Source organism: Equus quagga, chromosome 2, assembly GCF_021613505.1.
Source record: "Equus quagga isolate Etosha38 chromosome 2, UCLA_HA_Equagga_1.0, whole genome shotgun sequence".
Classification (NCBI taxonomy): Eukaryota; Metazoa; Chordata; class Mammalia; order Perissodactyla; family Equidae; genus Equus; species Equus quagga.
Genome location: NC_060268.1, coordinates 2,007,964 through 2,021,205, shown reverse-complemented (window position 1 = coordinate 2,021,205; position 13,242 = coordinate 2,007,964). Strand labels below are relative to the sequence as shown.

Here is a 13,242-nt window from a genome sequence, read left to right as displayed (position 1 = left end):
TGCGGAGGCACAAATCCACGCCATCAAGCAGTATGAAAAAATATATTAAATCTCCAGAACAGAAAGAAAATGACAAGTACCCAGAAAACAATCCCAAAGACAATGAAATCTATAACATAAATGACAATGAATTCAAAACAGCCATCATTAAAAAACTCAACGAGTTAAAAGACAATACAGATAGATAACTCAACGAGTTCAGGAGCTATGTCACAAAAGAGCTTGATACTATAAAGAAGAACCAATCGGAAACATTGGAGATGAAGAACACAATGGAGGAGATTAAGAAAAATCTGGACTCTTTGAACAGTAGGGTCGATAATTTGGAGGACAGAATTAGCAATTTGGAGGACAGGAATATAGAAATGCTGCAGACAGAGGAGGAGAGAGAACTAAGACTAAAAAGAAATGAAGAAACTCTCTGAGAATTATCCGACTCAATTAGGAAATGCAACATAAGGATCATAGGTATACCTGAGGGAGAAGAGAAGGAGAAGGGGGCAAAAAGCCTGTTCAAAGAAATAATGGCTGAAACTTTCCAAACCTTGGGAGAGAGATGGAACTCTACGTGACAGAAGCCAATAGATCTCCAAATTTTATTGATGTAAAAAGATCAACCCCAAGGCATATAGTAGTGAAGCTTGCAAAAGTCAATGACAAAGAGAAAATACTAAGGGCAGGAAGGCAGAAGAAATAACCTACAAAGAAACCCCGATAAGGCTGTCAGCACATTTCTCAGCAGATACCTCACAGGCCAGAAGAGAGTGGAGTGATATATTCAAAACTGAAGGACAAAAAATGCAGCCAAGAATACTCTATCCAGCGAAAATATCCTTCAAATATGGAGAAATAAAAACTTTCCCAGATAAACGAAAGTTAAGGGAATTCATTGCCACAAGAAATGCTCAGGAAGACCCTCATAGCTGAAAAATCAAAAAAAGGAAAGGGGCTACAAAACCCAGAGCAAAGGAGATAAGTAGAAAAACAAAATCAGAAAGTTGCAGCTCTCCATCAGAACAGGTTAGCAAAGGCTAAGTATAACATTAAAGATAAGAGGAAGGGAAACACCAAGAATAAATATAATCTTGTCATTTTAACCAGAAACTCACAACACAAGGAAGAAAAAAAAAAATCTGACAATAACAACCTAGAAGGGGAAGAGGAGAGGGATGGAATGGCTTAATCTAAGGAAACAAGAGGCTATCAGAAAATGGACTATCTCATCTATGAGATGTTTTATACAAACGACTTGGTAACCACTAAACAAATAACAAGAACAAAGACACAAACTACAAATAAGAAGAAAGCCAATATAGAAATCTACCTACCTGAATTAGTAGTCCAAAAATCATGGGACAAGAAACAAAGGAAGTCCAAGAGAACCGGAAAACAAGTGATAAAATGGCAGTGTTAGGCCCTCACATTTCAACAATCACACTAAATGTATTCTGAATTCTCCAATCAAAAGACACAGAGTGGCAGGATGGATTACAGAACAAGACCCAACAATATGCTGCCTCCGGGAAACACACCTCAGCCCCAAAGACAAACACAGACTCAGAGTGGAGGGATGGAAGACAATACTCCAAGCTAATAATGAACATAAGAAAGCAGGTGTTGCCATACTTATATCAGACAAAGTAGACTTCACAGCAAAACAGATAAAGAAAATCAAAGAGGGGCAGTTTATAATGATAAAAGGGACACTCCACCAAGATGACATAACATTTATAAATATATACGCACCCAACACAGGAGCACCAAAATTTGTAAAGCAACTGTTAACAAAACTAAAAGGAAACATCAACAACAATACAATAGTAGTAGGGGACCTCAACACCCCATTAACACCAATGGATAGATCATCCAGACTGAAAGTCAACAAGGAAATTATAGAATTAAATGAAACATTAGACCAGATGGACTTAACATATACAGAACACTGCATCCAAAAACAGCAGGTTACACATTCTTCTCAAGTGCGCATGGAACATTCTCAAGGATAGACCACATCCTGGGAAACAAAGCAAGGCTCAACAAATTCAAGAGGGTTGAAATAATATCAAGCATCTTTTCTGATCATAATGCTATGAAACTAGAAATCAACTATGAGAATAAAGCTGGGAAAGAGGCAAAAATGTGCAGACTAAACAACATGTTACTGAACAAACAATAGATTAGTGAAGAAATTAAAGAAGAAATCAAATATTACCTGGAGACAAATGAAAATGAAAACACACCATACCAACTCATTTGGGACGCAGCAAAAGCGGTCCTAAGAGGGAAATTCACTGCAATACAGGCTCATCTCAATAAACAAGAAAAATCTCAGATAAGAAATCTCAAACGACATCTAACAGAATTAGAAAAAGAACAAACAAAGCCCAAAGTCAGTAGAAAAAGGGAAATAATAAAAATTAGAGCAGAAATAAATGATATTGAAACAAAAAAGACAGTAGAAAGGATCAATGAAAAAAAGAGTTGGTTCTTCAAAACAAAAAACCAAATTGACACACCCTTAGCCAGACTCACTAAGAAAAAAAGAGAGAAGACTCAAATAAATAAAATTAGAAATTAGAGAGGAGAAAGCACAACAGATACCACAGAAATACAAAGGATCATAAGAGAATACTATGAAAAACTATATGCCAACAAACTGGACAACCTAGAAGAAATGGATAAATTCTTAGACTCTTACAACCTCCCAAAACTGAAGCAGGAAGAAATAGAGAATCTGAATAGACCAATCACAAGTAAAGAAATTGAAACAGTAATCAAAAACCTCCCCCAAAATAAGAGTCCAGGACCAGACAGCTTCTCTGGAGAATTCTACCAAACAATTAAAGAAGATTTAATACCTATCCTTCTCAAACTATTCCAGAAAATTGAGGAAGATGGAGCACTCCCTAACACATTCTATGAAGCCAACATCACCCTGATCCCAAAACCTGACAAGGACAACACAAAGAAGGAAATCTACAGGCCAATATCACTGATGAACATAGATGCAAAAATCCTCAACAAAATTTCGGCAAACTGAATACAGCAATACATTAAAAACATTATACATCATGATCAAGTGGGACTTACACCAGGGGCACAGGGATGGTTCAACATCCACAAGTCAATCAACGTGACACACTACATTAACAAAATGAGAAACAAAAACCACATGATCATCTCAATAGATGGAGAGAAAGCATTTGACATGATCCAACATCCATTTATGATAAAAACTCTCAATAAAATGGGTATAGAAGGAAAGTACCTCAACAGAATAAAGGCCATATATGACAAACCCACAGCCAACATCATACTCGATGGGCAAAAACTGAAAGCCATCCCTCTGAGCACAGGAACAAGACAAGGGTGTCCACTCTCACCATTCTTATTCAACATAGTACTGGAGGTTTTGGCCAGAGCAATTCGGCAGGAAAAAGAAATAAAAGGAATCCAAATAGGCAATGAAGAAGTGAAACTCTCGCTGTTTGCAGACGACATGATCTTATATATAGAAACCCCCAAAGAATCCATAGGAAAACTATTAGAAATAATCAACAGCTACAGCAAAGTTGCAGGGTATAAAATCAACATACATAAATCAGTAGCATTTCTATACTTTAACAACAAACTAACAGAAAAATAACTCAAAAACTCAATCCCATTCACAATCACAACAAAAAGAATAAAATGCCTTGGGGTAAATTTAACCAAGCAAGTGAAAGACCTATACGACGAAAACTACAAGACCTTCCTGAAAGAAATGGATGACGACATAAAGAGATGGAAAGACATTCCATGCACATGGATTGGAAGAATAAACGTAGTTAAAATGTCCATTCTACCTAAAGCAATCTACAGATTCAATGCTATCCCAATCAGAATCCCAATGACATTCTTTACAGAAATTGAACAAAGAATCCTAAAATTCATATGGGGCAACAAAAGACCCCGAATTGCTAAAGCAATCCTGAGAAGGAAGAACAAAGCTGGAGGCATCACAATCCCTGACTTCAAAGCATACTACAAAGCTACAGTAATCAAAACAGCATGATACTGGTACAAAAACAGATGCACAGATCAATGGAACAGAATTGAAAGCCCAGAAATAAAACCACACATTTACGGACAGCTAATCTTCAACAAAGGAGCTGAGGGCCTACAATGGAGAAAAGAAAGTCTCTTCAACAAATGGTGCTGGGAAAACTGGAAAGCCACATGTAAAAGAATGAAAATTGACCATTCTTTTTCACCATTCACAAAAATAAACTCAAAATGGATCAAAGACCTAAAGATTAGGCCTGAAACAATAAGTCTTCTAGAAGAGAATATAGGTAGTACACTCTTTGACATCAGTATCAAAAGGATCTTTTCAGACACCATAACTCCTCAGACGAGGGAAACAACAGAAAGAATAAACAAATGGGACTTCATCAGACTAAAGAGCTTCTTCAAGGCAAGGGAAAACAGGATTGAAACAAAAAAACAACCTACTAGTTGGGAAAAAATATTTACAAGTTATTTATCTGACAAATGGTTAATCTCCATAATATATAAAGAACTTACACAGCTCAACAAGAAAAAAATCAAACAACCTGATCAAAAAATGGGCAGTGGACATGAACAGACATTTCTCCAAAGAAGATATATGGATGGCCAATAGGCACATGAAAAGATACTCATCATCACTAATCATCAGGGAAATGCAAATCAAAACTACACTAAGATATCACCTTACACCTGTTAGAATGGCAAAAATAACCAAATCAAAAAGTGACAAATGTTGGAGAGGTTGTGGAGAAAAAGGAACCCTCATACACTGTTGGTGGGAATGCAAACCGGTGCTATGGAAAACAGTATGGAGATTTCTCAAAAAATTAAAAATAGAAATACCATATGACCCAGCCATCCCACTACTGGGTATCTATCCAAAGAGCTTGAAGTCAGCAATTCCAAAAGTCCCATGCACCCCTACGTTCACTGCAGCATTATTTACAATAGCCAAGATGTGGAAGCAACCTAAGCGCCCATCAACTGATGATTGGATAAAGAAGATACGGTATAGATATATATATATACACACACATATACACAATGGAATACTACTCAGTCATAAAAAAGGATAAAATGGTCCCATTCACAACAACATGGATGGACCTTGAGGGTATTATGTTAAGCGAAATAAGCCAGATATGAAATGAACTCTGTATGACTCCACTCATAGGTGGAAGTTGAACATACAGACAAAGAGAACTGATTGGTGGTTACCAGGGGAAAAGGGGGGGAGGGAGGGCACAAAGGGTGAAGTGGTGCACCTACAACATGACTAACAATAATGTACAACTGAAATTTCACAAGGTTGTAAACTATCATAATCTTTATAAAAAGTTTTTAAAAAGTACACAACCACATGCATACATTGCACCAATATCAGTTTCCTGATTTTGAGACTGTACTATACTTATGTAAGATGTAACAACTGAGGGAAACTGAGTGAAGGGTACATCACTCTCTGTTCTATCTCTGCAACTTCCTGGCAATCTACAATCATTTCAAAACAAGAAAGTTTTTAAAAAATCTTTTAAAAGAGGGTGTCATACAAATGTTTAAAATTGACCACTATCTGAGACCACATACAAAAATCAATTCCAGGTGGGCAGCAGCTGCAGCTGCTCTTGCCTCAGGGAAGGGGGCAAAAAGATGGTTCCAAGAATCACTGGCAAAGAGAAGTGCATAGACAATTAAAGACAAGTGCAAGGATCGGCACCTGGTCGTGCTGTCCTGTCCCACATCCAGGTCAGTAACTAACAGAGGTATGTTCACTTTGTGACAGTCAACTAAATTGTACACTTATGAAGTATGTGTCACACTGCTAATAAAAAGCTTAAAATTATTACAAGCACGTTGTAAAAACATTCATAAGAAATAAAAAACAAATAGCTCAATGTTATTTTTTTTTTAAAGATTTTATTTTTCCTTTTTTCTCCCCAAAGCCCCCCAGCACATAGTTGTCTATTTTAGTTGTGGGTCCTTCTACTTGTGGCATGTGGGATGCCACCTCAGCATGGCTTGACAAGCAGTGCCATATCTGCGCCCAGGATCTGAACCGGCAAAACCCTGGGCCGCCAAAGTGGAGTGCAAGAACTTAACCACTCCACCCCGGGGCTGGCTCCTCAGCATTATTATTTTTAAAAACTGCATGGTATTCTATTATTTGGGTTTCCCCTAATTACTTAACCAATCTCTTACTCAAAGACATTTAGTTTTGAATAACAGAGTAGCTTGGAGTCTGGCTACAAGAGAAAAATCCCACAGATGAGGAACAACTGGGGACCAATTTACACCTAAGAGCTGTGATAAGTCCAGCCCAACTGACTCACGCAAAAAATAAATGGGAACATTTAAGGGATGACAATTATGAAGAAATGGAGAGGGGAAAAAACACAAAAAACAGAGACATTTAGGTTATTTCCAAGTTTTAACTATTATCAACACTATGATGAATATCCTTGGTATGCTCCTTCCTAAGCACTTGTCTCATTTAATTCTTAAGATAAATTCCTAGAAGTGGAATTCCTGGGTCAAAGCTCACACACAAAAATCTGAAAAATCATGTTCTATACTATCAAATAATCTTCCAAAAATAATGTTCTAATCTGCCCTTGTTCCTCTACATTCTTCCTAATGCTGGTTCTCGTCAAACTTTCCAATTGCTTATCTTTTGGCACAGAAAGAAAAAAAGGAAGGCAAGGAGGAATAAAAATATCTTTGTTTTTATTTTTCAGTAATTCATGAATTTTGACACGTATTCATGCTTTTATGAGCTCTTTGCGTTTATTCTTTTTTAAATTGTCTAATCAAGCACTTCGCCCATTTTTCCACTTGAGTCCTTTGTGGAAACTGCCCGTTAAGGTTATGAACATCTTTTACCATACAAGTTAAAATATTTTTCCCCAGTTCCTTATCTTTTGATATAGTTCACAGTGTTTTTTGCCTTACGCAGTTTCAAAATTAAGTAGTCATATCTATTATCTATCAGTACTTGTTTTCACTGTTACGCTTAGAAGTCTTTTTCATCCCAAATTCATCAATCTTAATCCATATTTTCACCTAGTACTTCTATGGTTTCACTTTTTTAATTTGAATTTTTTATGCATATAGAATTTATTTTGCTGTAAGTAGCTCAGGAAACATTTCCCAGACAGAATTTGGTGACCAATGGGAAGAGTGAGAGGCAACAAGCAAGAATGGTGAGGCCATCAGTAGTCTTCCAATGACCGATGTCACTATAAAAACACCACAATGTCCCTCAGTCTCAACTGATGTCTTATTTATGACACATCTGACTATTTTCTGGATGCACCACACTAGTCCTGAAATATAAAGCATCAGATAATTTCTTCAATTCTCAGATCGTCATCTCCTACATTCATAATGCTATTTTAAACAGGTACGGTCTACCTAAATTCTGACCTCCAGATAAAATGAAGGTTATTACTGAAAAATTATATTTTACTTGTGTGGTACTTGATTACTATCCTAATGTATCAATAGCCTTTGACACAGAAAAAACGTTCCCCACCCATGTTTTACAGCACTATTACATGAATAATTAACAATATATGATGAATTCTCCTTTATCCCATCCCCCAAATTTAACTTACCCTATCGTAGAGCTCAATGATTAAGTGATAAGCAGCTTCATCACTTCCAAACTGAAAATCTACAATTCTATCCACACCAAGCTGTTTTGCACTGACTAATCTCCGACTCTTCAAATGTTTTCGGCACTAGCAAGAAACAGAAGAAAAAGGCATTTTATAGTAAAAGTGAATTCCTAATCATTTGGTACTGGTTTATGAATAAGTTTCTTCTTTTCATTACTACCAAGAATAACATTTTAAAAGTAGTAAATAAAACAGCATAGTCATAAAATGAAAGCTTGCAGGTGATAATTAGAGGAAAAACATTTTACTTCAGACAACTTTTACTGCTAACTCTGACACAATATTTTATATTCAATTTTTACGTAGACAATGACAGACCTAGAACTTAATTTATCTTGTTGCTTTTATACCACTGCTGAAAACCTTGTTCCTGCCCTCTTGACCTCACTCAAACCATAACTTTGTTTGAAGTCTCTGTCTACTCCCATCTTTTAAATATCCCAAATTTCCTTTCAAGTGCTTCTGTTCAAAATTAATTAGTGGTTTCCCTAATCTTCCACTTAAAATTCAAATTCTGAACCATGAACTTATTGGGATTCTACAAATTAGTCTTCTAAATTACATCCAATTACCCTCTATCCCCACAAATTTTATTAATATAACCCAAACACAGAATTTTTATGGTACTGTCCCCAAGCTTTTGATCAACCTAGCTCATAACCAAATATAATAACTCTTATTCTTTATTAAATCCCGTTTCTCCTATCCTTAGTCATAACGTTCTTGTTCTTATTAGCAATTAAAATTAGCATGCTAAACCCCAATACAAATTATTTGGTAAATACCTATTGTTCTAGATTACACATACCAAGCTTTAGTACAAATATTTAAGTATGACACGGAGCAGAAACAAGAATACTCTGTAGCCCCTAAAAACCATCTTATAATTGTTTCTAATTTTGAATTTGAAAGACCCTTAGTCAAGACCGGAAAGAAAGAATGTTTTTTTCTTCAAGACTCAAATTCAAGACAAATTTTACAGAGAAATTAATCTAAAACCACCTTAAAACAAACAAACAAGAAATATACAGTCATTCTCAGAATTAACGCCAAATCTTTCATAACTAAGACAAGTTCTTCTCTAGACCATACAGTTCAAATTTACTAAAATACTCATTTTATGTACTTATTTGGGCAGGCAGATATAAGAACACTTTTCAACCTTCATAAAATAAACATCACCCTCTCCTAAAATCCAACAGTTCTGACTTAAGAGTGGCCTGTATTGATCTGGATGTAAACACTGACTTACATATAGTGCTATCTTTAAATCCCCAGGGAAAAACGACAATCCAGAGTCCCCCAGTAACACTTTTACTCGAGAAAAATAAAGTTAAAATGAAGATGGGGCCAGCCTCATGGCCAAGCGGTTAAAATTCACATGCTCTGCTTTTGCAGCTTGGGGTTCGCTGGTTTGGATCCTGGGCACAGACCTACACACTGCTCATTAGGCCATGCTGTGGCGGCATCCCACATCAAAGAACTAGAATGACTTACAACTAGGATACACAACTATGTGCTGGGGCTTTGGGGAGAAAAAAACAAAAAGAGGAGGATTAGCAACAGTGTTAGCTCAGGGCCAATCTTCCTCACCAAAAAGTATACCTTAAAAAAAAAGAAGATAAAAGGTATTCTTGAAAGGAACAGAAGTCTGTAGCATGGAACGGTGAAAAAGGAAAGATTATCTATTATGAGTATAGATGGGCATACAGTACATATGTAGAGCTTGTTTTTCATTCATTTCCCTGTGAGTAAATTGGTGAAACAACTTTCTATCAGTGCCACAAATCTATACTGGCGTCCCCAAAAGTGAGAACTGGGAACAATCACTGTGATTTATCACACACTGAAAATGACCCTGGCTGTGCCATACAATAGCTCTCTAAGTTATTTATAAAGTAAATAATGCTGCAAATAAAAAGTAAATTAACACTTTTGGCTCCATCGGAGGGAATCTTTCTACACATTTAGATTCACACGTACACCTAACTCATAAAACTCAAGATTTTTTTAGAGTGTTTGACCTCCTATTGGAGTAGCCTGATTTGGGGATATTTACACAATTCCAGTATCATACGTCTTATTATCTGTTACATCATCTTTAAAACTAAAATTATAATATTTGTTCTTCATATCCACTGAGCTGTTAAACAAATGAAATATAAATTATTCATCTACTTTGAAAAACGCTATACAAACAAAAAGGGTAATTATTATTCAGGACAATCCCCAAAAGAACCATTTTGGGTTACTATTAAGTAAATTAAATTCTTAAGAATTTGATTATTTTATGACGGGCCTCGTGATTTGGGAAACACTTACCTAACTTGTAATCCAAAACAGACTCTAAGTTGCTGGGGATAAGGCTCTTCTCTGTAAAGCCTCTAATGAAATAACACAATGCCAAAACAAATACATTTCTGAAGGAAAGTGAGGAGGAGAGGAAGAAGGAAATTAATACATATGGAGCCCTAATACGTGTCAGGCATTGTGTTAGGTGCTTTACATGCTACTTCAATCAATCCTCGCCAATAACTCCACAAAGGAGGCATTATCCACACTTTACATTTAAAGAAACTAAGTTCCAAGAGGTTAAGAAAGTTTTCTGGGTTATAAAATTATTTAGTGGCAAAACCATTAATTCAAAGTTAGGTATATCTATCTGACTCTAACGTCTTTCCTCTGTACCACATGAACTTTCAGTATATCTGTAATGTCAATAAGCGAAGGAGTAACAAGTCAACAAACACATGATCTCAATTTTAATAGTAAAAAACAAAGAGAGAAATGAAAAGTAGAAAGATATAATGGCTGGTAATATACTAACGTCACTGAAGACTGTCACAAAATACAGATTGGCAGCTCAAGAGTGAGCTGTGGAAGATAAGACTAGGAAAAGAGGAGGGGGGAGGGCAGATCATAGAAAGCCAAGAATGCTAGGATATAGATTCACAAATTAGGGAATCATAAAAGGTGAGAAACTAATGAAAATGATGCTTTAGAAAAATTAGGGTTGATCTACTACAGAACTTTTCTGACAGCAAGAAGTGGGGTGGAGTTAACGGACTGCAAGGAAGACTGTTAGAAAAGCTTGAACTAGAATGAGGACTATGGGAACAGAAAGATGTGGAGCACAATGGGGTATAGAGAGAAGACAATAAACATTTACTTAATTTATCCCAGTGTCTACCAACTACTCTATCTCTATTTTATGTTTACTTTAGTCATAACAATAAGGAAAACCAAACAGCTTAAAACTTCAATTGCTCGTGACCAATCTCAGGGCCTTAAAATCCAGGTTCAAGTATAACTTAAAATTTACCTTCATGGCAAAACTAGACGGCATCATATTCTTAGGCCACTCAAATTCTGTTGTGTGAATTCGTATGCCAGATTCCAGTAATAGCGTTGCTTTAAAATCTGGTCTGTAGAAGAAAAGAGTCAAATTTTTCTTTAGGGCATTTGCCAACGCTAACTCGGTGAAACAGAATAAAAGTAAAAAAAAAAAAAAAAATCAATACTCTCACGTTTAATGATCAAAGATAAAACAAGTCTATAAAATGCTCTTACTTCTGAAGACGAATAAGATACGTCTTGTTATCCACATCATAAACATTGTTTACTCTCATTCCTAGCAAGCTGCAAAGAGACAGGAAACAAGTACCAAGTCACACTTTATCACTCGAAACAGAAAACTTCCCGCGACGCGGCGGCGGCGGCGGCAGCAGATGCTGCGAGCCGGGACCTCCGACCCCGAGGACCGAGGCAACCGGGAGCAGAGTCTGAGGGCCACCAACCCTACTGCACTATGTAAGGACAAAGCGGCACAGCAGCCCGAGGAACCCCGCACAATGCCGTGCTTCTCTGAAATGACCCAATATTTTTTAGGACATAAAGTAAAATCGAATCCACTTAATTTATTACAAAAGAAAAAAAGGTGAAGGAGGCGCTGGGAAACAGGACAAAGCTCACGCAGCTGAGCGACAGGAAGCACAGAACCCCGCGCTCAGGCCAGACGTGCCACCTGCAGCTACAACGGCGACGCCCCGTCTCCCCGGGGCGAGGAGGGTCCCAGACGCCAGGCCTCGCGTCCGGAGACCTCGGAGCAATGACCCCTCGGCCGTCCCGGCGCCCGCCCGGCGGCTCGCGCCTTACTAAGCGTCTGCCGCCAACCCCGCGACGCAGGCCGGCGCGCCGGGGGCCCGGGCCGGACATCACGCGCTCGCCCGCCCGGACCGCGCCGGGTCCACAGCGACGGCGCCGGGGGTCGGGGACGCCGGCCGCGCTCCCACCACGGGCCCGCCCCCGCCGTGCAGCACCTGGCGTTCAGCTCCACGAGCACAGCGCGGAGGTCCACGCTGCTGAAGCGGGTCTTCATGGCGCTGCGAGGGCGGCCGCCGCAGTCGCCCCCACCGCCGGCCTGACTCAACGCCGCCGCTCGGGCGCGCAGGCGCACTTGGCGGCGCCCTACGGCCGCCCAGAGGACCCAAGATTCCTCGAGGCGAACGCGTTTGCGTCGCTTTGCCGTGGAGTCCCGCTGTCGAGCCGCCGTCGACTGGCTTTTCGTGGTACCAGAACAATTCGAAATAGACCCAAAGTGCCTTCGTGAAACTGCATGCCTTCCTGGAAAGCTGGCGGACTACTCCGACGACCTCGCCCCCGGGTGCTCCGGCCTTAGCCGCCTCCGTGGTGCCCCCTGCTGGTGGTGGTTCCCCAGCACGTCCTAGGGGCTGTCCCCGACCGGCGGCGGGGCCCGGGGATGCCGGCGACCGCCCCTTCCCATTCAGGACTCGACGTGTAGGGTTTTGAGATGCACCGAGCGGAGCGGTTTCCTTGGCCTTGCGGTACCCTCGGCCATCGAGGCGCACCAGCCCCCAAAGGAGTTCCCGTCCGGACGGGCCGTCCCCGAGAACCTCCGGCGCACGTGGGGGCTCGTCCCACATCGCCCTGGTGTCCCTCGGCTCAGCGCAGCGCCCCGTATACAGTAGGGGCTCCATAGACCGCTCGGCAACCTGAGCATTCGGGTGTTTCGTAGATAAGGGTGAAGTGAGATGAAGTAAGACAAGACTGTCCGCCCCGGGGGACTGGGGCGTCGCGGGAAAGGGTCGCGCAGGAGTGGAAAGCCCGCCCTGTCTGTCGTGTTGGGGCAGGACGCAGGTGGCAGGCTGCTTTGAGACGAGGACGCAAAAGAGACAGGGTCTCGCTATGTTGCCCAGGCTGGAGTGCAGTGGCTATTCACAGGCGCGATCCCACTACTGATCAGCACGGGAGTTTTGACCTGCTCCGTTTCCGACCTGGGCCGGTTCACCCCTCCTTAGGCAACCTGGTGGTCCCCCGCTCCCGGGAGGTCACCATATTGATGCCGAACTTAGTGCGGACACCCGATCGGCATAGCGCACGGCAGCCCAGAACTCCTGGGCTCAAGCGATCCTCCAGCCTCAGCCTCCCGAGTAGCTGGGACTACAGGCGCGCGCCACCGCGCCCGGCGCTCGGAGCCGGCCCGCGAGGATGCTTG

The 13,242-nt window shown here is 40.3% G+C and overlaps 1 protein-coding gene across 1 annotated transcript in view; it reads right to left on the bottom strand.

Annotated features, from left to right (window-relative positions):
- NEMF (nuclear export mediator factor) overlaps positions 1-12,163 on the bottom strand; it is a 52,655-nt gene extending 40,492 nt beyond the window's left edge. The window contains exons 1-4 of the mRNA XM_046651491.1: positions 12,047-12,163; positions 11,298-11,366; positions 11,050-11,152; positions 7,665-7,790 (exon numbers count right to left, since the gene is read on the bottom strand). Coding sequence (XP_046507447.1) covers positions 7,665-7,790; positions 11,050-11,152; positions 11,298-11,366; positions 12,047-12,105 — 357 coding nt within the window. The 5' untranslated portion in view covers positions 12,106-12,163. The remainder of the gene's footprint in view (positions 1-7,664; positions 7,791-11,049; positions 11,153-11,297; positions 11,367-12,046) is intronic.
- Positions 12,164-13,242: the final 1,079 nt, after the last annotated feature.